The sequence below is a fragment of the Daphnia pulicaria genome, chromosome 5, assembly GCF_021234035.1.
Source record: "Daphnia pulicaria isolate SC F1-1A chromosome 5, SC_F0-13Bv2, whole genome shotgun sequence".
NCBI classification, from domain to species: domain Eukaryota; kingdom Metazoa; phylum Arthropoda; class Branchiopoda; order Diplostraca; family Daphniidae; genus Daphnia; species Daphnia pulicaria.
Window position 1 is genome coordinate 6,772,023 of NC_060917.1, and position 22,945 is coordinate 6,794,967.

General features: G+C 46.0%; 3 protein-coding genes and 3 long non-coding RNA genes across 17 annotated transcripts; 3 read left to right on the forward strand and 3 right to left on the reverse strand.

Moving 5' to 3' along the window:
- Nucleotides 1-4,353: 4,353 nt before the first annotated feature.
- LOC124340527 (uridylate-specific endoribonuclease-like) lies at nt 4,354-6,175 on the reverse strand. Of its 2 annotated transcripts, none has more exons than XM_046793111.1 (7): nt 6,113-6,175; nt 5,946-6,034; nt 5,606-5,866; nt 5,400-5,541; nt 5,132-5,331; nt 4,830-5,062; nt 4,354-4,756 (listed from the first exon to the last, which is right to left on the reverse strand). In XM_046793111.1, exons 2-7 carry the CDS (start codon nt 6,022-6,024, stop codon nt 4,523-4,525), a joined length of 1,149 nt encoding a protein of 382 aa, XP_046649067.1. In that variant the 5' UTR covers nt 6,025-6,034; nt 6,113-6,175; the 3' UTR covers nt 4,354-4,522. The 2 variants fall into 2 exon arrangements, with proteins under 2 accessions (XP_046649067.1, XP_046649068.1); XM_046793112.1 differs by having other exon boundaries at nt 5,946-6,031; nt 6,113-6,134.
- Nucleotides 5,957-7,050, forward strand: LOC124340593. Its single transcript, XR_006918114.1, has 3 exons — nt 5,957-6,053; nt 6,119-6,443; nt 7,018-7,050. It is a non-coding gene; the product is annotated as an uncharacterized LOC124340593 (long non-coding RNA).
- Nucleotides 7,051-7,866: 816 nt separating this feature from the next.
- On the forward strand, nt 7,867-8,654 carry LOC124340608. The gene is made up of 4 exons (XR_006918130.1): nt 7,867-7,921; nt 8,058-8,140; nt 8,210-8,346; nt 8,413-8,654. It is a non-coding gene; the product is annotated as an uncharacterized LOC124340608 (long non-coding RNA).
- A 730-nt stretch (nt 8,655-9,384) lies between these two features.
- On the reverse strand, nt 9,385-12,806 carry LOC124340580. Of its 11 annotated transcripts, XR_006918092.1 has the most exons (13): nt 12,505-12,804; nt 12,069-12,421; nt 11,948-11,998; nt 11,664-11,884; nt 11,333-11,548; nt 11,152-11,248; nt 10,968-11,091; nt 10,784-10,862; nt 10,714-10,722; nt 10,429-10,617; nt 10,227-10,370; nt 9,942-10,029; nt 9,387-9,847 (listed from the first exon to the last, which is right to left on the reverse strand). It is a non-coding gene; the product is annotated as an uncharacterized LOC124340580 (long non-coding RNA). The 11 variants fall into 11 exon arrangements; XR_006918091.1 differs by having other exon boundaries at nt 9,386-9,847; nt 10,429-10,722; nt 12,505-12,805; XR_006918085.1 differs by having other exon boundaries at nt 10,429-10,862; nt 12,069-12,266; nt 12,325-12,421; nt 12,513-12,804.
- A 291-nt stretch (nt 12,807-13,097) lies between these two features.
- Nucleotides 13,098-20,336, reverse strand: LOC124340575 (phosphatidylinositol 4-kinase alpha-like). The gene is made up of 9 exons (XM_046793168.1): nt 20,111-20,336; nt 18,955-20,039; nt 17,910-18,895; nt 16,511-17,849; nt 16,082-16,454; nt 15,654-15,998; nt 14,817-15,588; nt 14,079-14,752; nt 13,098-14,013 (listed from the first exon to the last, which is right to left on the reverse strand). The coding sequence occupies exons 1-9, from the start codon at nt 20,195-20,197 to the stop codon at nt 13,294-13,296; spliced, it is 6,381 nt and encodes a 2,126-aa protein (XP_046649124.1). The 5' UTR covers nt 20,198-20,336; the 3' UTR covers nt 13,098-13,293.
- A 539-nt stretch (nt 20,337-20,875) lies between these two features.
- On the forward strand, nt 20,876-22,815 carry LOC124340525 (sphingosine-1-phosphate phosphatase 2-like). Its single transcript, XM_046793108.1, has 4 exons — nt 20,876-21,217; nt 21,286-21,511; nt 21,581-21,834; nt 21,901-22,815. The coding sequence occupies exons 1-4, from the start codon at nt 21,062-21,064 to the stop codon at nt 22,483-22,485; spliced, it is 1,221 nt and encodes a 406-aa protein (XP_046649064.1). The 5' UTR covers nt 20,876-21,061; the 3' UTR covers nt 22,486-22,815.
- Nucleotides 22,816-22,945: the final 130 nt, after the last annotated feature.

Here is a 22,945-nt window from a genome sequence, read left to right on the forward strand (position 1 = left end):
AAAGTTTTCCTTCCACTGCGGCTGGCTACCGCGGATGATTTTGGTTTTCATTTTTTTAGACTGGACGTGGATTTTGTCGTGCCATTCTTCGCCCCGCATTGAAACGTAATAGCTGTCCTTGGCTTCTGGAAGGTTTTCTCCTCTTAGTACTCTGATTTTGATATACTTAGGTCTCTGCTGGTTTCCCGGCTCGCAATCATATTTTTCGGGATTTGGGGGCAAAGCGTGTTGATCTTCAGGCTGATGACGGAATTGATTATCAGTGGTCTTGGATTGATCCTTTGATGGCTGTTCCTCAACTTGTTCACTTTTTTCCTCAGGTATAATCGTCTCTTCGGTGATTTCAAGTAATTTATTTTCACCCAGCACCTGCTGATCTTTGTTCGTCACATTTTCGATATCGTCAAAGATCTTGGCCAAAATCTCCGACAGACTCTTTGGCTGTTTCTCGTCCATTCCAAGTTGTTGGTTGGATGGCTTGGGCGTTGGACGTACTCCGACCGGAACGTCTTTGGGTTCAGAAACTGGCTCTTCTGGTGCTTCCAGTTCCTGATTGTCGGCCGGAATTTCGTCGGATAAACTCTCGATGGTGAGAATATTGTCCCCCGTTTGATTGTTGAGACTCTCCGGGTTGTTTTGAAGCGTTTCAACTTGTTCTATCGCTGCCGGGATCTCATTGGGTTTTTCGACTTTAGTGCCGACTTTCTCGCCATCAACCGATTTAGACTTCGGTTCAGGTTTCAGTTGGCGTTTGGGAAAATGACTAGCCATCATCTCGATCAAAAATTCTCCCCAGCCCAGGCAGCCAATAACAACAAATATCTTTGGGAGGCCAAGATGATGAATCGCAAAGAGAAGCGCGAGAACAATGTAAAACATTTGGGTATTCATTTTCTAGGCTTGAAGAATCAGAGAATAACAGCGAACAGATAGTCTCCCCCCTTTATACCTTCGGAACCGATTGTTGACGTGGCAGCTATTGGAAAGTCACTTTTTGTTAGGAATTTCATAATTTAGAATAGCCAAATTTTGTTATTTTTATTGAATTCTAATTTATTTTAATATTTCAAATAATGTTCAAAAAGAAATTTCATTGAATTCGATTATCTTATTTTTATTAATTCGATTTGAATGTAGATGATGGGCCAAGACTCGAGATTACGAGACATTTGCTGAACAGTTGCCAAACATTATTTCAAAAAATGGTTCATAGATGGTTCGATAAAAAAAATTATTAAAAGTCAGTTTGAAAATTATTGGAAAATCGTGACTCGCAGAAAAGTAAAAATAAGTAAGCATCTTAATCATAACTGTTTGGAAAAATGTATTGGACCCCGGATTTCGGGGCCAGTCCAGTGGTCAAGTGGTGTTTGTTTTTAGTGTAATTGTTTCTTGTCGATTTGAATCTACCGATATTTTATAGAGTTTGAATCGAACAATGGCTCAAAAGACTTTTACTGCCAACGCGTTTAACGATTCTTCGGGTGGAAATTCATTCGTCAAGACACTCATCCAACTTCCGCGTCAGGCTAATACTTTTTGGTACATTCGGTATATCAGATTCTCCGTCTATTGATTTTTTTCGCCTTCTTTATGTTCCGTTGTCTTTTGACCTCGGCCGGATTGGGAGTGTCGTCCGGCAGACCGTCGATCTTGATGTCCATTTCAAGCAAAGCTTCGCCTACTGGATTGCCAGACTCGTCGTTCACTGGCAACCAAATGAGGTGCGAGTGCTTCCGACTGATGATGTCCATCAAATCGGACACGGTCATTTTAATTTGGCCGACCGTGGACGTTTTCAAACCCAATTTCGACGTCTTTTTTACTTTGAGGGTCAGGAAACACTTTTCCGGATTACGAGTGTCTATGATGAACTTTTGATTTACCTCGTAAGCGCTGCCGAGGAACTTGTTGGATTTGGCTTTCTTGACCTGGTCGCAGATTTCGTTGCGCCATTCCTCGACCCGCATAGAAATGTAAAACTTGTCGGCTTCCGGAAAGTTGACTGGTCTCCGAATTATGATTTCGACATGTCTGCGGGCCTTGTCGACTTCCTCAGCTTCAGGTGGTGGACATTCTTTGTTGGACTCTGCTGGTATTGTTTCTTTGGGTTCTAGAGCCCTCTGGTTGTCTTCCTCGCAGTCAGGTAGCGGCTCTGTTGCTTCCGGTTTCTCATCCATTGCCCGATTCTGTTCAAGTTGAGATTTTTCGGGATTTGGGGGCAATGCGTGTGGGTCTCCAGGCTTAAGACGGAATTGATTATCAGTGGTCTTGGATTCAGACTTTGATGGCTGTTCCTTAACTTGTTCACTTTCCTCAGGTATAATCGTCTCTTTGGCGATTTCAAGTAGTTTAGTTTCACCCAGCACCGGATCTTCGATAGTCACATTTCCGGTGTCGTCAATAGTCTTCTGCCAATTCTCGGTCAGACTCTTCGGATCCGGCCTTTTCTCGTCCGTTTCAAATTGTTCGTTGGACGCAGGTACTTCAGCCAGAGTGTCCTTGGGTTTAGAAACGATCTCTGGGCTGGGTTCTTCCGGTTTCTCATCCATTGTCTGATCATTTAGAAGTTCAGGTTTTTCGGGAATAAGGGGCTGGACCTGTGGATCTTGAGGCTTATGACGTAATTGATTATCAGTGCTCTTATTGAATTGATTCTTTGATGGCTGTTCCTCAACTTGTTCACGTTTTTCCTCAGGTATAATCGTCTCTTCGGTGATTTCAGTTAGTTCAGTTTCACCCAGCACCTGCTGATCTTTGTTAGTCACAGTCACATTTTCGGTGTCGACAATGGTCTCGGTCAAACTCACCAGTTCCGGCTTTTTCTCGTCCGTTTCAAGTTGTTGGTTGGATGGACGTACTTCATCCGGAATGTATTTGGGTTCAGAAACTGGCTCTTCTGGTGTTTCATCCAGTTCCTGATTGTGGGCCGGAATTTCGTCTGATAAACTCTCGATGGCGAGAATAGCTTCCCGCGTTTGAAAGTTGAGACTCTCCGGTTTGTTTTGGAGCGTTTCAACTTGTTCTATCACTGCCGGGATCTCATTTGGTTTTTCGACTTTAATGCCGACTTCCTCGCCATCAACCGATTTAGACTCCGATTCGGGTTTCAGTTGGCGTTTGGGAAAATGACTGGCCATCATCTTCATCAAAAATTCTCCCCAGCCCAGGCAGCCAATAACAACAAATATCTTTGGGAGGCCAAGATGATGAATCGCAAAGAGAAGCGCGAGAACAATGTAAAACATTTGGGTAATCATTTTCTTGGCTTGAAGAATCAGAGAATAACAGCGAACAGATAGTCTTCCCTCTTTATACCTTCGGAACAAGTTAGTGACGCGGCAGCTATTGAAAAGTCACTTTTTGTTAGGCATTTTGTCATTTATAAAAGCCCAATGTTGTTATTTTTATTGAATTTCAACTTATTTGTATTTTTCGAAAAATGTTCAAAAAGAAATTTTGTTGAATTCGATTATCTTATTTTCGTTTCGTCGTTTTGGATGTAGATGATGGGCTAAGACTCGGGTTAGATTGTTAGATTGTAGACGTTGCGAAATCAAAGGTGCGAAATATAGTGTGGGCTGTGGGTTAGGTTAGGTCAGGCGATTAAATTCAATTCTTTAAATTTGAGTAGAAATTGTGATTTCATGTTTGGAAATGTGGAAGTCAGAACTAAAGAGACTGTGTAATAGATGGAAACTACTCAACCATACATTCTTCCTAGCGCTTCCTAGCTTTTTTACGATAAAGTAAAAAAATAAGTAATAGTCTGATTGATATCTTTAGTTGTGGTCCAATTTTTTTGTGTGTGCAACTTGCCCTTGTGCCTTGTGTCACGTTGGATTCCATTTTATCAGTGAAATGTGGCGGCGCTATAGGGCAGCAGCAGCAGCTCAGGGGTTGGGTTTTTTCGACGTGAGTGTAGTACGAGAGTCTAAATTACAACACCCAATGGGCCCAGGGAAAACTAGCCGGGCAGAAATGTGTTTGTGTCGTTTCTCTCGCTGTCCTCAAAAATATCCCCAACTCGATAAAAGTTCCAAAGTCCAAAGTCTCGATAGCCTCTCTCTACGGTGGTACCACTCGCCCGTCTGCTATACGGCCGCACGCACTTTGCTCGTGATGGTAACTCGATACGAAAAAACTACACACACACACACACCGCCCGCTAAAGAAATGGACTTTTTATTATATTTAAAACATTCAAAGTCTATATCCTGAATCAGTCTTAAGTGAATAATGTGACATTTCAATTAACTTTTTTTAGTAACAAATTTGAGCTCAAATTCTTACCCACAGATACCGTTGATGACGACCCAAAAAGAAATTTAGTTTAATTAAATTCCTTCAATGTTCAATGGCACACAAAAACAGTATATTGAAAATGATCAACCAGCGACTCGTCTGCTATTCAATTGTCACACAATAACGGCAGCTTAATTTTCAATATCGGCAGGTTCATTGGGTAATGCGTATTTTCTTATTTATTCACATCGTTTGATTATGTTTGACTTTTTTCTATTTAATAGGTGGGGTAAGCGCTACCGACGTAGGTGTTGCCGTTGTACGACAAAGTGTAAGTCTGGTAGGCGTAAGGTGTTCCATCGGCGCCGGAAAGTGGACACTTGGAGTTGGGCCTTGCCAGGAAACAGACGGTGGCCAAAGCCAATTCGATTTCGGGGCTGCCGGACACGGAGATGGAGCTGATGGACTTGTAAATACCGTCCCAGTTCATTGGCATTTCAATGACGGAGCTCTACAAATTTCAAACAAATCAGTGAAATGAAATTTTGGAATCGAGAAAATTGAGTTGGAAAACTGAGACTGACCACTCCGAGATCGAGTTTGACCATGTAGCCCAGGTAGTTCATCCTTCCGGCCAACTCGTCCTGGTAAAACTTGATCCAGCCGTGGTAGCCGGAAATGCTGTTGCCGTTCTTCTCACCCAGGAAGACGTGTTCCAGGCCGGAAGAGCCTTCGATTCCGCCTCCGCGGTTGTACTGGCCCAACCAGATAAGACGCAGGTACTCCTTGAAAACGGCAATATCCGCATCAGCCAAACCTAAATGGAAACAGTTATTAATAATTATTCATTCAATTCAACGTTTCAGATTCTATTTGATGGACTAACCTTTAGAGACGAGGAACTGGTGGGCCTGTTGGAAGACGCTGGTGGCCAGAATGGCATCGAGGAAGGCGTCGTTTTCAATCAGTTCCTCAGCTGTGATGTCCTCAGTTACTTTGCAGTTCTCGTCGTAGTTGTCGAAAAGTGCCAAAAGGGCGCTGGTGGTCGGGCCGGAGAAGGCATCAGCCGGAACACTCGAAAACAACCTACATTAATCGTACATAATTTTATAACATGATCTTTAATAATTAAGAGTGTAATAGGATCGACTAACGGCAAGGGGGCTTTGTCGGTGGTGCTTCCAGATGTTGTGGTGGATTGCATGTTCAAAACGATCCCCTGGACAGCGTTGACGTCATCAATGTGGAGCTGTTGGGAAAGAGCCTTAAGCTCGGCGTCAGTTACGGCTCCGCCACCTGTCACATTTCAGCAACAGTTTGAATTTTATTCATTACAAAATTAATTGAAATTTTTTTTTACCAGTCCCTCCGCAGAGATCGGGCTTGTCCGGGCAGCAATTGTTGAAGTCGGAGCATTCAGGAGTGCACTGGCACGGCCATTTGTTGTCGTATCCGGCTGTGCATCGTCCGTCGCAAGTGTTGCAAACGGCAATGAAATCGGCGCAGCAGTCGTTGTATGTCTGGCAGGACGGATTGCACTGGCAGGGCTTGGTCAAATCGGTTCCGCCAATTCCGCACCGACCGACGCAGGAATCGTCAGCTTTGCCACCACCCAAAACAACTGTAATATTTCCAAATTCCAAGTAATTCTTTCTAAATTCTAATGTTAACATTTGAACTATTCATTGATTTTGACTTACGTTGGCGGAAGCTGGGCTTAGCCTCAACAAGAGATCCGATCGTCACCACCAAGATGGTCAATGCCAACAACTTCATCATTGCTATTCTTCTGTCAAAGAAAATATAAGGTAAACATTATTGCTAACAGTTATTTCAATAATTTAAGACAAAAAAATTGTTTGGTTACATCAAGTGATCCAGGTTACTTGAAGTTGACAAGTCTCCTAGACCGGTCCATCGCCCCTGACACGGTTTTATAGGTACAGCGGACCTTTGGTGGTGGTGGTGGGTTGAGGGCGTGACTAACTGACGCTCCAATAACGACGAATAGATTGTCAAAGCTTCTCATCGTTCGATTGCCAAACAATTTAATCCAATTGTTTTTCTCCCTTCTTTTCTCCTCCTCCTCCTTTGACATCCTTTAGCTGCGTGATTGTGAGCCGTTTGATAGGAGAGCAATAAACCCAGTTGAAACAAACAATTTCAAACCACGGCCTTTGCTTATTCACAATCATCAGGTAGGTGCGTGTGTTTTGTTTGCAGTTAGACTAGAACCGAAAGCGGCCGTCACGCCGATGACGTGAATTCAACGAGGTCAACTTGTCGTTTTATAATCTTCTCGTTCAACGGTGTGTGTTGTTTGCAGGCTCATTGTAAACGAGATCCGAAGGGATGAGGCAATCAGGACTTTGGTTATCAATGGCGTGTAGATGGGTATATCTTGACGGTTATGAAGTCTCGTTGACACTATGTACACATGTTCCTTATTTCTTATTTTTATCGGCCGATTTTATTTATTGCATTTGATGGCGATCGATTTGGATTGTAATGTCATAAGTTATCAATATTCTGTAAAAAGAAAAAGCGGATTACCAAAACAGATTTTGTGTATTAGTTAGAGTTCTGGCCATAGTGGGGTGGAAAAATACATATTTGTGGCAGTTCTTGGTGCCGTTGAGATAGCAATGATTTAGTGAGGAGAAAACAATTAAAGGAAGATTTGTTTAAGCCTTTTTTTTTATTGTTAGCTGCTTATTTCACGCAGGGATTATTTCATTGTTTTTGGTTTTAACCTTTTTTTTCTAACGCTAGATGGCTATGGCCTTTGATCATTGTCAGAAGCTTCAGTTTCAGTTATTTTTACTTTACATCCATATATAATAAAACAGCAAGCTTTTGGGGGAGGAGCCTGTGTCTGTCACGGATAATGTCACGGATAATGTCACGAACATTTTGGGGGAGGAGCTTATTCATGCCCAGACATGCCCAAACATGCAAATCACCACCAGATGTCTATAGCGTCGCCGTGATGACGCAATATTTGATGTCCCAACCATGACGCAACAACCAGCATCACCACCAGATGTCTATAGCATCGTAGTGATGATGAAATCTTCAAGTAAGGTACTGACTGGGCAGATTTCCCACGATAAAATCTTTAACGGGCAAATGATTAATCTACAGAAATGAGAATAGCAAAAGAGTTCGAATTTACGCTAGACCAAAGTTCCCCGGATTTGAACGGGGCTCAGGTTACTCGTATCTGTATAAAACATTATCGGCAATTCGGCGGTTGCTGTGTGACAGTGTGATTTTTAATGGTAACTGGCAGTGACTGAATCAACTACAAAGCTCATTTGTTGGATGTTTGAAAATAAGAGCCTTTGATCATTTTCCGCCCAGTTTAATTACGTTCACTTTGCACATCTCTGAAAAAATTTCTCGCTGCTAGTTCAAGGAAATTTTGGGTGATGGTGTCAGTTTCTGTTTCAGAAACAAAGCTCACTTGTTAGATTTTTAATAATGTGTTTTTTTTCTACTTCCGGTTTTCTCATTTCAGTCAGTAGTTCAGTAACTATTCATTCAACGCACTAAATAATCACATATTCATGATCCTCGTCAAATTTGTGGTAAAGTTCATGTTTTGTTTTGTTACTGTCATCATCTCTTTGCTGATTCCATCTTCTGGATATAGCCTAGATCAGTATTACCATATGTAAGTATCCTGCAGTGTGTTGATCATATTCATAGTATTTGTTGGGCTATATATGCACCTCCGTACCACAATGCATTCCCTAGACCACCATCATTACTCATAACATAAATGTCTCTATTTCCTTTAATATTTTTAGATCAGCGTTTTCCTCAAATGTGAATAAGAATGAGAAGCTTCTATCAAGGCATATATTGGTGAGCTGAAGTCTTGAGTCCAAAGGTAGTTAACAACTTTTTGCGTGTAAAATTAGACATATTTTAACTTACTTCATTGTAAATTCCTCGTCAGATTCAACTTTTTGCTCTCATCTATTTTGTGGAAAAAAGAAATTATGCTGCCACTGGAGGTTTCGGTGGTCATCATTTGATAGAGCTCAAGTGAGTCTAAGCCGGAAGCCTACTATGACTAAGATTAATTGATTTGAGGTATAACTTGCTTTTCCTATAATCCTAGAGTGATATTTATACAAATTTCCATTCTGATCTTATTAGGTCAATTCCTGGTCGCTGTTCCATGGTTCTGATCGATTGGTGAAACTGCCGTGAGATTGCTGAATTTCAAGACTTCCAAGTTCAAAATTCAAATTATGTGAAAGAAGTTAAAGTTACAACAAGTGCATATCTGGGCTCCCTTCTTTTCTGTGGCCCCGTTTCCCTAACTATAACCACTAACCAACGCCCGCCGGTGGTCACTCGCCCGCTGTGAAACAAGGAGGAGGGGAGGGCTCTGGTCGAACGGGGACTTGGAAGGCGCATGATCCGATGAAAACTTTTGGAGGGTCATGTGTCTAACCCGGAAGCCTAGTATGACTACATCTCCCCGGAAAAACTTGCCTCGTACTTCTCTCTTCTTCTCGGTCCAGATACTTATCTCTGGGGGCCGTAGACATGTCCTATAACAGCATGTGCGAGTTAAACAAAGCAACCCACTACCCAATGAAACAAATAGCCATGGTTTATTATTTGCGCAAATCTCCGTCAGTCAAGTTACAAATTTTTCTAATTCACCAACTCGCGTAGAATTTTGCATCTAGTCTATTAGTGCAAATCGCGCGATTCCATGTGTTTGATAGTTAAGAAAATGGTTGTTTAAAAAACAAACAATGGGGTGTTCTGAGTAGCCAAAAAAACTCAATTGTTTGTTTTTTAAACAACTATCTTCTACCAAACACATAAGATCGCTATTTGCACCAGTAGACTAGATGCAAAATTCGACAGAAGTTGATGAGTTTGAAAAACTTGTAACTTGACTGACGCAGATTCCCGCAAAATTAAACCATCGCTTTTTGCTTCATTGCCGCAGCGGTGGTGGCGGTTGTGTTTAGCTCGTACAGAAGAAAAACGTTTTAGACCGGACGGTCTGCTTGTTAAATTTTTTGTACAATTTAAAAATAAAATGAAAAATTGATTGAATGAAAACTTATTTATTTTTATTTATTACAAATATTACATGGTTAAGGTTTAATATTGGTTTAGAGGGTTAAGGATATAAATTTAAGATTTAGTAGGTGTATGTTTGTGGGGTTTGAAGGAATGGAGGGTATATGTTTGTGGGGTTTGGAGATTATTAATTGGTAGGGGTACGTTTGTAGGGTTATAGATTAACTGAATTTTTATAAAAACTTAAAATATCCTCCCTCCCCCCTCCAACATCCTCCACTTTCCTTTCCCAATCCTGGAAACACGTTTATTATTTGTTGACATAAACATCCCACATTTGTTTTTGTTGCTTCTGAACTTATAAACGGTAAACTGCAATAGTCACGATGACAATTTAACAAAATATGATGCAACTTCGGCAACACAGCATCAGCAATTCAGCACCAAGGAACGGCCAATTGAGCTTGATGTCGAAAGATCTTTCACCAGTATAGGCTGCAACAACGTGCCACATCGGACAGCAACTACACCAATATAGACGCTAAACCTAATAACCAAAATGAAATGAATTAAATAATCTTCAGCATCAATGGAAATGCTGTCAATTAAAAGGCGAATAAATGTCACTTTATGTTATTTACCAGAGTTAAAGCCCTCAGCTGGCTGCATCAAATCCATGTGAAAGTTGGGCAGCAACAAAGAAGCTCAAACTCCACCAGGGTGTTAATCCTATTTAAAAAAAACAAAAAAAAACAACTCAATTGCTATCAAGCAACAATTTCTCAAATGAAAAAACATTTTGATTGAAGTTAAGTTAAGCAAAGTTAAGTTAAGGCAAGCTTTTCAAAGGTTAAATTTCCACAACTGAAATAAATTGAAGAGAACTTAATCTGTAGTCTCAGTTAGAAAGTTGAACATTATATTACCCGAATTGTTCTGAATTGTATCCGACAAACGTGAAGCTGGTACAGGAAAAAGAGACGACATTTTGGCAAAATGTTCAGCTACTAAGGCCACATGATCAGATGAAATTGTCATGTAGAAATTATAGGCTGTTACCAGATAAATACCTAAATTCACACACAAATAATTAACACAGTCAAACCCAAGAATCTTAAGAGCAATTACCATTATTACGAATAGAAATGTCAAGAAAGAAAAGTACGCCGTATTAAGTATCCAATCCAACGATACGTTTTCAACATGTGGTTTCCAATCAGTGTTTTAAGAAATGGCAGAATTTCGTCTTGAGTAACGAAGACACTCACGCCATCTAGCAGACATAATTTTAGCCACCTAGTGATATCCAACATATTCCTTAGGCACCCGGAAGATTGGACGGAACGGAAAACTTCTGGTTTAACTTCCAACTCAACGCATTTAATTTTTGAATAAACTTAATAAGATAGTCACCTAAATGGACTTCAATTAGTGCAGATGTTACTTATGTTCACAGCAAAGGTAAACGAGAATTCCATGCAACCTGCACTATAGGATCCAACTCCAAGTGATAGGTTGACGTGGCTTAAGACCTAAAGCGAAGTTCCATATTTTAAAGGTGCCTGCAATCAAACATAACAACATTTTAATCAGTTTAATCCATATAAGAAAATATATAAAATAAAGAAGTATAATAAATAAAAAAAAATATCCAATATAAGAAATACCTGAATCAGGATATCTAGGATAAATTTGAGTGACAGGAGGTTGACGGTGAATCCTTTCTTTGAAGGGGGCTGGTAATGGTTGCCGTGTGAGATTTGGAATTGCTTTTCATTAATCTAAGAGAAACTTAGAGAATAATAATAATAATCAGTAATAGAAAACACATTTTTAATTCAAAATACTTACACGATACATGTTGACTCATGAACAGTGTCGACGAAATTCACGCAGTGTGAAGCCTTGACGACGGTTGAGTTGGGATTCCTAAGGCGGTACGACGACACTGTTATACACACACACAAAAAAAATACGTCGTTTTCTTCAAAGTAGTAAAGTTTCAAATGCTAATGGACATGTGCGAGCTGACCCAAAAGAGGAACGGCTGGCCGCGCCATTTCTTCTGACATTTCATTTCGTCAAACATGCGACTTCTTCGAAAAAGGCGGCCAATTTCGGTCCCTGGTGATCCGTCGTGTTGAAAACGCGCACTTTCTTGTCGTTGGTCAAATAAAATACTGCAGGGCCACATCACAACTGGCCGTTGCAGAGGAGAAGTTCACATTTTCAGATTCACTTCGGCAGCCTATGAACAAAAAATTTTACTTCCCTCAATCAACACTATTTCAGCACAAACATTCTGTTGCAAAAATATAAAGCTATTGTTCTCCCAAAATAAGGACCTGAATATCAATAATCACCTCAACGTCGTGTCACTGATTATTAAGTGATAAAGCGGGTCCTGATATCCATGAACTGAGATGAAGCTGATTCCTGTTCTACAACCGTAAAGGCCTAATATGTTTCCAACGATTTTACCCAATCACACGGACTTGGATCATTCTAAATACCGCTGGAAGGATCGTCATAGTTTTGCTCATGCAACAGAAGAGTACCTCCAAGAGATTTGTTCCGATAACACCTGCGGAAAACTTTGTATACAGAAAGTCTTGAAAATGTTTGAAACTTGCTATTTTTCACTAACTTTTGAATATGGGCCACTGCCAATGGAGGCTGTTCACTTAGTTTCCATTGCCTTGCAAAAAACAGTTTCCAATTCACTCATAAATTTGTGCTCTTTCTTTGTCAATGACGAAAAATTATACCTGAATGAATTGAAGGGTTAATTTTCTACCATCTGACTGAGGCTGATCCTTGTAGGACCCAGCTTACAGTGAATACACAAGCCAATAGGCTCCGCCGGGCATTACATCCTTGCTGACTACTGAGCGAATTCTCCCCACACAATGACACAAATAAAAGTGTATCTTGAGCTGCCGAATCTAGCAGCAAATCACCACCATCTGGAAGCAATAAAATAACTGTAGTTATTGAGAGTAGGAATAAGATTAAGATTAACACCTTTAATGGTGGGCCTAAAGGCTAGGGGTGGGCCAGGGCACAAATCCCATTTGATCTCCTCCTGCCGCTACAGCAACAATATTGTCTCTGCATTTCACTGTATTTCCAATATGACACACTTTACCCAATAGCATAGCAACTTTTAAACAATTAATTCCAAAAGAAGTTTTGTCTACAGACCCACTAACAATTTTCTTGAATCCATTGCATACTTGGTCCTGGTGTTCACAAAGAGTACACACAAATCCTTCCACGATTCCCAGTAAACTGGAAGTTTAAATCTAGAACTTGAGAGACGTCTTCGTCGAAAGAACAACCGCTTGTGGTCATACCATAATCAGCGTATGCACGAGTGGAAGTAAAAAGGGCCAAATCATTGATTTCCACAATCAAGAGCGTGACGAGTTTGATTAGTCGATTACACATGAGAACTTGAGAAGGGCAACCACGTTGTTCGAAAGGAGAAGAGAAAAGGCCGCCATATTGTAAGGGGGTGGGGTTTGGTTTCGTTGCCATGACAACGCGGGAGCAGCGGCGAAATTCTGAACCACGGCGGCGCGCTTTTTGAATCGCACTGAACTGAATCTAGCCAAATGGGAAATCAAATCAAGATAATTCTCATCACTGAAACATGTGACACGTCAAATTGAGTAAAGTCTATTATCCCTTACTCATTGACTTGACAAATGATTTTCAGCACATCAAGAGGAACTGAGACAACCCAAACCGCCTTAACTAACACTTCTTACACACTTGTAGTAGTCCAGCCAAACAACGTGTATATATTATTATATTTCTGAACGAGCACATTTAGGAGGGGAGAGAAAGAACACACGGGACTAGTCTGATCCAACAACCGTTAAAGTGAGTCATAAACTGAATGACGTATACGACTAAATGAAAATAAGAAAACAGCAACAAGTTCAAAAAGGGATGGAGAGACGGGCCACATGTCGTTCCAACCCAAATCTAGTAGGGAATTTGATTCTGGTAGTATTGAATCATGTCGTAGGTTCGGGTGCGGATGTTGCGGAACGACGAGCGGACAATGTTGATCATGTGGTTGGCCGCCTCGCGGTCAGAGGCCATGGGCACGAAACGGGCCTGCAGCAACTTGATGGTCTGGCCCCGGAAGCAGGGCAGTCGGGTGTCCAGCATCAACGAAACGAGAGACACGATAGCCTCGCGGTACGGCCGGACGGCCAAATAAGCCCGCACGCACAGTTCCATGAAATAGCGGAACGGTGGGGCTTCCATCTTGCCGCCCATAATCATCACCATCTCCTCCGTCAATTTAATGTCCGGCTCGAATCCCAAATTGCCGCCGGGCGAACTTTCAAACATGAATCCGAAATCGATGTGGATGATGTGGCCGTCGCCGTCGATCATAATGTTGCCGTTGTGTCGATCCTTGATCTGCAGGAGGAAGCCGACCAGCGAGTAGGCGGCCATGGAGCGGATGAAATTGCGTCTGGCCGTCTGGAACTCTTGCGTCATCTCGTCGCCGTACTTGTTGATGAAATAGTCGTTGAGGTTGACGTCCGTCTGGCGGCCGAGTTGGTCGCGCGACTTGGCATTGGGCACGCACTCGATGACTCCGCAGCCGGGCGAGGTGGCCACTACTCGGTAAGGAAAGAGAAACAAGTCCAAATCCACTTGCTGGAAAATGTTTTTAAACAGCGAAATGACCTGGGCAAACGTCAAATTATTTAGTAAATCGCAATTAGCTGGACAACATTTAATTTGGAGCAAACCTGGAGGGCCAGCATGTCTTGGCGGACGTCATCGCCCACTTTAAAAATGGCCGCTTGCCAGACCAAATTGCTGTTGTCTTGTTCCTGTTGGCCGGCCGATTTCTGATCGCCTTCGCTGGTGAGACCGCGGTGTTCCAGTTCCAGTAATCCGCAGCGGAGGACCCTGAAGCGGGCCAAATACGGGGCCTTGGCCGCGCTCTGCATGGGCGTCCCGCTGTTGTAGTCAATGTCCATGACCAGCGCCTCGGGATTGGACGGCAAGTAGCAGCCGGGCTGGACGGCGATCTTGGACAATTGTTCCAGGCAGGCTTTCTTGCGCTCGGCACCTTTGGGGAACGGGCGGATGTCGCCCGAGACGGCCGTGATCTTGCCGAAAAAGTCGAATTCGCGCTCGTAGAATTTTTTGGCCGGCCCGGAGAGCCCAGTGACGATGGATTCGATGAGACTTTCCAGGGTGTCGTAGAGGTCGTCGTCTTTGGTGTGACCCTCCTCGTCCGTGAACTTGTTGGTCTGCATGTTCCAGATGAGCTGGTGGGCGGCCAGCTGCGATTTTTGGGCCAGCACCTTGATGAACTCGACGACGTAGCCCATGTTGTCGTAGCGAACGGCCTGGACCAGTTGCGGCACGTAAAAGAGGACCGCGTCCGGCGGATACGAGTTGAGACATCGAACGGCTGCGGATAAGACGAATAAGAATTTATTGAAATGCGGATGAAGAAATGAAAGGCTGGACCTTACCCAATTGAGCCGTGATGGGGTGAGGCGGATACTGGCGGGAAAAAAAGGCCAGGGCTTTCACCGGATGGACCCTGGACCAGTAAAGGGCGTGGGTCAGCTCGGGCGATTCGTTGATGATGCTGTCCGGCGTCACGAGGTAGTCGAGGGCCTCGGGTATGTGGGCGACGCAGCTGGGCGTCAGCTGGACCAGCCGCTGGATTTCGCGTTCCACTCCGGCGGCGGATCGGAGTCGGGCGGCCATCCGGACGGCCAGCACGGGGCTAATGTCCCAAGCCAGTCGGACATTGTCCCTCCAAACTCGTTCCGTGATCTGCTGGGCCCGCCACGAATTGACCACGTCCTCGCCGGGCAACTGCAATTCCGGAAGGGAGAGCGGATTCAACCAGGTGGAGAAGAATTCCACCTCAGCGGCCAGCAGAGAGAGGATCAAATTGCGTTTCTTGATGTAATCCTTGACGAAATTGTCCGGATTGTTGGCCCGTTTCATCCGGTTGACGCGCCGTGACAGGGAGCTCATGGCCGTCGCGTTGTTGAGCGGCACCGTGTTTGCCCAGCCGGCGCCGGCCAGAGCCGAGCCCGTTCCCCGGGTCAAATCCGTCGACGAGGCGCTGGATCGGACGTCGTAATTGTTACGGGAAGAGGCCGGTGGTTGCAAAGTGCTGCTGTTGCCGCTTCCGCCGACACCGGCCCGGTCGCCGGCCAACGACCCTCCACCACCGCCACCTGCCGTCAGTTGATAGTTGGACGAGAAAGTCGACATGGTGTCGTCGTTCTAGAAGAAAAAAAAAAAATTAAAATTCCGGCCGGAATTCCGGAAGAAAAATAAATTGAATTTACCTGGTCCGTCCCGACGAGACTTTGTTTGAGATACTTTTTGTCCGAGTGCATCGTGTGCCAAAAGCGGATCATGGCCAGAGCGTCTTCTCTGAGTTCCGGCATCCGCTTCTTGTTGGGGCACTGCGGCCGGCAGCAGAAATAGTCCAGGCAAGTCTGGTAGACCCGCTCGCGCAGGAGGTTCTTGGACAGCGATCGGGCCAGCATGTCGCCCTGCAGCAGAGACAGGGCGCACTGCAGCAAACGGTAGCGAGTTCCGGCAGCCGCCGGATGTCGACTCATCCGCGGCTTGCGGCTGCCCACGTCGAACGGCAGAGTCACGTCAAACATTTGGGCAAACAACTCGACCTAAAAATAAATAAAACGCATCCGTCAGTTTCAATTCCGGCACACAATTCCATCCGGATGGAAGCAAAAAATAAAATTTGCACCTGATCCTGACTGCAATGTTTGGCTATTTCAATCCGCTCAATGAGGAAGCGGATCCAGAGGTCGTGCGGCTCGACCAGCGGAGCTGCCGGAAGCAATTCAGCGCCTTCGTGAACGGCCAGCGGATTGACGACGGCATCCTCGTCCTCGACGGCAAACAATCCCATCCGCTTCTCAAAGGCGTACTGCCAAGCGGCCGACATTTCCTGCAGGAAGCAAAATTCCAGGTCCGGCCGGGCGGATATGATCCATTGCCAACACTCGACGGCGGCACTGACAGCCCCGCTGGTGAACAGCTCCAAATGCGACCAGGCGATCGAGTGGAGTAGATTCCGGCAGACGCCGTCGATGCGGATAACAAGGGCGGCGATGCACCTGGAAATTAATTTTTAAAAATGACAAATTCCGGCGGATGAGAGATGACAACGTACCACAGTGCCCGGCAGTGGGCCTTTTCGTCCTTGTCCAGGCACGACTGGCGCATGTCTTCCATCAACTGGGCCGACAATTTCTCCTGGACTTTATCTTTGGTGACGGCCGTGTCCGACTGGAGGCAGCTGAACATTCCGGCCACTTGACCCGAGTAGCGGTTGCGCTTGCCCAGGACGGCGATGAATCGCGGCGAGTCGCATTTGACGCACGACGGCAGCTTGTCCAGGGTCTGTTTGGCCAGCGGCGAGCACTGGCAGTTGAGCGAGGCGAACGTGTGGAGCGACTCGGTGATGAGCAGAGCCATTCCGGCGTGGTGGCGCGGAACACCCGAGCTCGATCCGCCCTGGCGCCGGTGCGAATACTCCTGGAGACGGGCCCGGGTCGATTCCGGGGCCCATTTGATGGCCTCGGCCAGGATGGCGTGGCATCGATCCGAGAAATCCTTGACGATCCCCTCACGGGCCTCCTGCGTGTCCATCAGGACGATCGAATGCGGCGAATTGGGAACGGCCAGTCGACTGGGACCTTGGTGAGGATCCAGGTGGAGTGAGCCGGACAGGACCTCGAGAATGTCCAGCATGGCGAAGAGAACGTTCTGATTCCAGAGGAGGTGCGGGAACCGGTCGACCAGCGACGAGAGGCATCGATCGGCCACTTTGCGGATCTGCCGCTGGACGTGATTGAATAGGACCAGGAGGTACTGGGCGTGTCGCTCCAGTTCAACTTCCCTCCGCCCGTCCTTGGGCTTGGACGAGAGGACGTCGAGAAAAATGGCAAAGACGCGCTCGCCAACGCTCAGCAGACACTGCCACATTCCGGATTTGTCCTTCTGGATGACGGGATCCTGGAGGTACTCGAAAATGGCGTCGAAACTCGTGTCGGCCGCGTGCTGGACCCGCAGTGTCTCCAGGCTGTAGACGGAGAAGAGGTAGCACGACTGGGCGAACGAAAGATTCTTGACCAGCGGCACCACCTCGGCCGGATTGTCCAGCAGGTGAAGGATCTGCGTCTTGAGGTCCGTCAGCTCGTTGACCGAGATGCTCTCGTTGCGCAAAGCGGATGTGTACTGAAGCTCGCGCAGCTCCGAGCGCAGCGACGTCTGCGAGACCAGCAGCGGAGACTTGACGGCGATTTCCACCACGCCGCGGTACCACTCGGCCGGCCACAGGCCAGACTCTTGCAGCGTGAAGCCCATCACGACGCAGTAGAGCCAGAAATCACGAAAGAGTTTGTGCAGGCGTGGCTTGATGGGGCCGGCGCCGGCCATGGTCGGCATCCGCCGGATGACGGCCGCGATGATGGGAATCAGCACCCCTAAATTGCCGGCACTGCTCGAAGCTGGGCAGAATCATAAATTTAGTTAAATGAGCGAAATTGAAATAATTTGCGATGGATCACCTTTCATGAGGGAAGCGGACCGTTCCGACGCTCGTTTGCCTTCTAGGCCCAGCTGGACAAAGAGTTCCAGCAGGCGGACTAGTAACTCGTTGGTTTCATTATCTCCTTGGATGCCGTTGGCCACATTGGCCAGCGCGTTCAAAACGGCCTGCGAAACGTGCCGGTATTGATTTTTAGTCTTGTCCGGCATGTCACCACCACCACCCTGGGTCTGAGGCTGGCCCTGGGCCTGGGCCGACGACGACGACGAGTAAACGGTGCTGCAATCTTCGACCGTGATGGACGTAAACATCCGCATAATCTCGTCGCAAATGTGAACTTCGCTCTTGGCCAGCACCATGCAGCCCAGCTGGTCGACAATCAGGACGTCCAGTGGCGACGGCGGGTGACAGAAACGCACCTGGAAAAACTGGAGAATCGACTCGGCCGTCCTGGACGTCTCCTTGAGGGTGACGGCCACGTGACCCAAAGTGATGACCGTGTTGTTGGCGATCAGGGCGCTCTCGTTGTCGGAATTCTCGGCCATAAACAGGCGGTTAGAGACGCTGGCCAGGAACGCCTGGACGCAGTTAGGGTCCACCTGCATGCCGGCCTTCAAGGCCAGGCACAGATTATCGATGCTGGCCTCTCTGAGTCGCTCAAAAGCCGCCCGGGCCGAAAGGGCCAGTGGGTCTTCCAGATTTGGATTTTGGTGGTTCTGCGACTGGTGGTGGAGTCGCAGGAGGATCGGCGACGGACTGACGAGAAAGTCCCGCAAACAAGCGATGACGTTGGAGGCCAAGTGAGTGAACTTGACGGCCAACTGGCCCAGGGCTTTGAGGCAGACCAACAGCAACGGCAAATGGGCCATGATGAGGTGGTTGTTGTCCTTGGAGTGGATCTTGTCCGCCAATCGATTGAGGACGCTCTCGGCCGTCACTTCTTCCATGGCCGCCCACACCAGCAAATCGACACACGAGGCGTTGGCCTGAACCGTCAGTCGATACCTGGGCAAGAAAATCAATGAAATCTCTAATTAGAATCAAATTTAAAATTCAATTTTTACCTGGTGGCGCTAGTGAGAGAACTGCTGGTCGTTTTGGATTCCATCAGCAAATGCTTGTGCTGGTCGAAATGTCGACTCTGCAGCTCCGTCTGTCCCGAAGTGAAAAGGGACCGCACCAATTCTTGAATGTCCGTCATGAAGCTGAGCGGCAGCTGGCCGTGGCCGCTCAGGATCTGCTTGAGGACCGTCACCAGGACCAAGTTGAGGGTTTCGCTGAACGACTTGTACGGGTACTTGCTGGCCGTTTGCGACGAGAACGTTTCGCCGGCCAGGCCGTCCAGGTACTTGAGCACCGACTTCTCCAACAGACTCAACTGGGCCACCCTGAGAATGGCCTCCAGATGGGACACGGTAAATTGGATCGAGTGGCCATGACTGGGCACTTCGAAGCTGGACCCAAAGGCTCGAAAGTAGACGGCCGAGGAGTCGTCTTCTTCTTTCCCATTGGCTTTCGAGTGGAACGGGTCGATGTTGGCGAAGATGGTGGTCGACAGAGACTGCGGGATGATGGACCGGAAGTTGGAGAAACTGCGATTCTTCGTCGACGAAGGTTCGGTACGAACCAGAACGGGCGGAGTCGCTTTGGGGAACAGCTTCAGGAAAAAAAGTGGGGCAGAGAAACGGCCCATGGCCCTGGCGTGCCCAAACAGCAAGGGCACAATACGTTTGCACAAAACGACATTGGGCGGATTCTCAGAGTCCTGCCTCTTGCTGAGAATCAGCTGCGAGATTTCAATCAGGAAGGTGACCTGGAAATCCAGGATCTCTGCCCTGGCCTCTTCGTCCAGCACTGCCACGTCGCACAGCAGTGTGGTCATGGAGAAAGCAAAGCATTCCGACGTGGGCAGGCAACGGTTTTGAAACAGCAACTGGCTGTCTGTCCATCTGGCGAGGGGAAGGTTTCTGATCAAATCGAAAAAGTAGGGCAGTATTTTGTTCTTGTGGGGGAATGGACTGTTGGGGAAGTTGAGACGGGACTCCAAGTAATAAATTCCAAGGGCAATAACTGCCGATTGACCACGGTGGTCCAACTTGTATTCCCCCCTAGCACCTCTGGCAGGGCAAAGGTTGAAAAGATTCGACACCTAGAGACAGAAAGTAGGGCACTGTAAGTTTTGAGACTGGTTTTTCTCAAGTCAAAATGCATTTCTAGTACCTTTTCCCATGGCGTATTTTCAATGTGAGCTAGCGACCGTGCAAGATGCTGCACCGTTTTGCTGAAGAAATCGCTCGTCTCAATCATTTTCCATGAAAAACACTGATCAGCAATATGTCCAACCGAATTTCATATCTGTCAAAACACTTATCAGACTTCTCTTACGGCTACTGGGGGCTGGGAGCTTTCAGTCGATAGCAGACAACGTTTAGTCGGCAACGCTGCATTTGAATTATGAATTTGTTTGTAAAAAATAAATAAATAAAATAAACTTGAATTTTGAAATTATTTCTAACTTATTTTATTTAAAACTTAATCTCGGTGCATGTTTCATCCCACATTAATTATTGCTTTGTCAATCAACAGTACATTTGCACATTACAATGCAGAGATTTGACAGTGAATTCATGTCCGGAAAGGCGGAAATCCGGAACTCGGCGTTCTTAGAATTGACTCTGTGATTAATATATTATTAGTTAAAATGCACTTCCTTAAATTTGCACAGCACGGCGCACTTCCTGATGGCTGACGTCAAGCTTTTTTCCTAATCACAATCAAGATAAAAAAAAAAGTAAGCTGATGGGATTGAAGTTGTCAAGGAAATTAAGGGTTTCGTCGCGGTGAAGTGACTTTTGGCCGATGGACTATGACTAAACATAAATTTTGTTCATGCTTTTATCTCATCACTATCTCGCAACTCTCGTGTGTGTGAGTCATCGCTCATCGAGTCATCGGCTCATTTTCTCTTTTTTGATAAAGGCCGTGGTGGCAGTTGTAGTAGGCGGTACCACTAGGCCAACTTCAACAAAATCGGCATTAGTGACTGGCGTGACAGCTCGGAGAAAACATCGACTCGGATCGGGATTGACCGCAATTGTGTCCTCACACATTTCCCTGCATATATTTATTCTAGTAGTCACGCCCGAAAAATACATTTGTACGGGATAAATCATGCTCAACTTTATTTGGCAATGGATCCTGTACCTGAACGAGCCCATACACGTCGCCAATATTCAACGCTATTTCGGGCTGGAGAGAAAAGATTCGCTCATTAAGGATTCAACTCAGCAACCTCCTTCCTCAAACGGTCATTCCACGCCCAATCCAGTAAGCCTAATACTCATTGATCATTTATTCGAAACCCATTGAAATGTTTTCTGTTACGATGATCACAGGAAAAAGAACTTGCCACATCCAGCAGCGATGGAGAGTCATCGGATTCAGAATTAACACCTCAAAACTATGTGATTCACAACTACTACTGGTACTGGCTCTTCAAGTTCGGGACAACCCTGGGAGAAGAGATCTTCTACGCTTCAGTGTTTCCCTTCTGGTTTTGGAATATTGATGGTGCCGTAGGGAGACGAATCATCAATGTCTGGTCGCTCTCCATGTTTATTGGTATTTGGTGAACATTCATATCCCAAAGGAACTTGTTGTATACTAACCTGTTGGTTTATTTTGAAAAAGGACAATCATTGAAGGACATCATCTGTTGGCCCAGACCTCAATGCCCTCCAGTCATCAGAATGGAGAATAAATGGGCCCTGGAATACGGCATGCCTTCAACTCACGCCATGGTCTCTGTGACGGTGCCTTTTTCTGTCATCCTCCTTACAGCCAATCGATACGAATATCCAGTGTATATTGGCGTTGCTATTGCGTTCACCTGGTGTATCCTGGTCTCAACCAGCCGACTGTACCTGGGAATGCATTCCGTGGCCGTAAGTTGCTATCCTTAATGAGCTTCTTTTTGTTGTACAATTTTAACTGGACTTCTTTATACACAGGACATTCTGGGTGGATTAGCCCTGGCCTCTTTACTTTTGCCCGTCCTGCTGCCTTTGGTCGACACTCTCGACGCCTTCCTGTTGACACATCCGGCTGCTCCTGGACTACTAGTCACAACGACCATAACCCTAATGTTGGTGTACCCCGGATCGAAATTCTCCTCTGCCAAAGAGGACACGGCCGTTATTTTAGGATCGTCGATGGGACTCCAGCTGGGCGGCTGGATCTCTTTCCAGATGGGCTGGATCCGTGGGCCGCCCATCAAACCGCCTTATTCCATCATCTGGCCGTCGTACGAGATGCTGGGCCTGTCTCTGCTGCGCACCATCATCGGACTGATTACTGTGGTTGCCACGCGGGCCATCGCCAAGTCCGTCTCCTACGCAGCCATGAAAGGAGTGGTCTCCACCCTGCGGAGTAAAGACAAGCTGGCCAAAGAAGACGCCCGCGATGTGGAGCTTTTCGTCAAACTGGGCGTCAAGTTGATGACTTACGCCGCCATCGGCATCGACGTCGTCTGTCTGGCCCCGGCCGCTTTCCGCTTTCTCAACATCGAACGGCCGACATTCCACACGGAAATCTAAAAATCCGTCTGACGTCAATCAGACATTAATCGTTCAGTATTTTGAAAAACCTTTGCCTTTGCAAGTAAAAACCCGATACCAAAAGTGCACACACGTTAACGAGTGCCTTCGTTCAAAAAATGTACATAATAATAGTCGTCGTCGTTAATTTTGTGTCTTTTGTAATTAGAAAATGTCCTACCCCCGTCTGTGCGTCCAATCTGTGGGAATTTAATTCGTTTCATTCCATTACGATTTCCTCGTTTTGTTTCTTGTTGAAACTCTGCACAAATGTTAACTCGTCTTATCTCGATTGAACTTAACAAAATATTACACATTCCCAATGTAGAACTGGGTTTCCCCCCTCTCGGCCCTATCTTCTATTTGAAAATGTGGTAACATCCTTGGACTAATCTTTTTCATAATCGCCAGATTGTGTGGAGGCCACGACGTGGGCGCGTGTCATGCGACGCCACTGGCA

Coding starts and splice junctions, on each gene's coding strand:
- LOC124340527 (XM_046793111.1), bottom strand. CDS start 6,024: ATGATGAAGTTGTTGGCATTGACCATCTTGGTGGTGACGATCGGATCT. Junction 5,063..5,131: donor CCAGTTCCTCGTCTCTAAAG/GTTAGTCCATCA, acceptor GTTTCCATTTAG/GTTTGGCTGATGCGGATATT. Junction 4,757..4,829: donor TCAAACTCGATCTCGGAGTG/GTCAGTCTCAGT, acceptor TGAAATTTGTAG/AGCTCCGTCATTGAAATGCC.
- LOC124340575 (XM_046793168.1), bottom strand. CDS start 20,197: ATGATTGAGACGAGCGATTTCTTCAGCAAAACGGTGCAGCATCTTGCA. Junction 14,753..14,816: donor CCCCATCACGGCTCAATTGG/GTAAGGTCCAGC, acceptor TCTTATCCGCAG/CCGTTCGATGTCTCAACTCG. Junction 14,014..14,078: donor AAGACATGCTGGCCCTCCAG/GTTTGCTCCAAA, acceptor ACGTTTGCCCAG/GTCATTTCGCTGTTTAAAAA.
- LOC124340525 (XM_046793108.1), top strand. CDS start 21,062: ATGCTCAACTTTATTTGGCAATGGATCCTGTACCTGAACGAGCCCATA. Junction 21,218..21,285: donor GTCATTCCACGCCCAATCCA/GTAAGCCTAATA, acceptor CGATGATCACAG/GAAAAAGAACTTGCCACATC. Junction 21,835..21,900: donor TGGGAATGCATTCCGTGGCC/GTAAGTTGCTAT, acceptor CTTTATACACAG/GACATTCTGGGTGGATTAGC.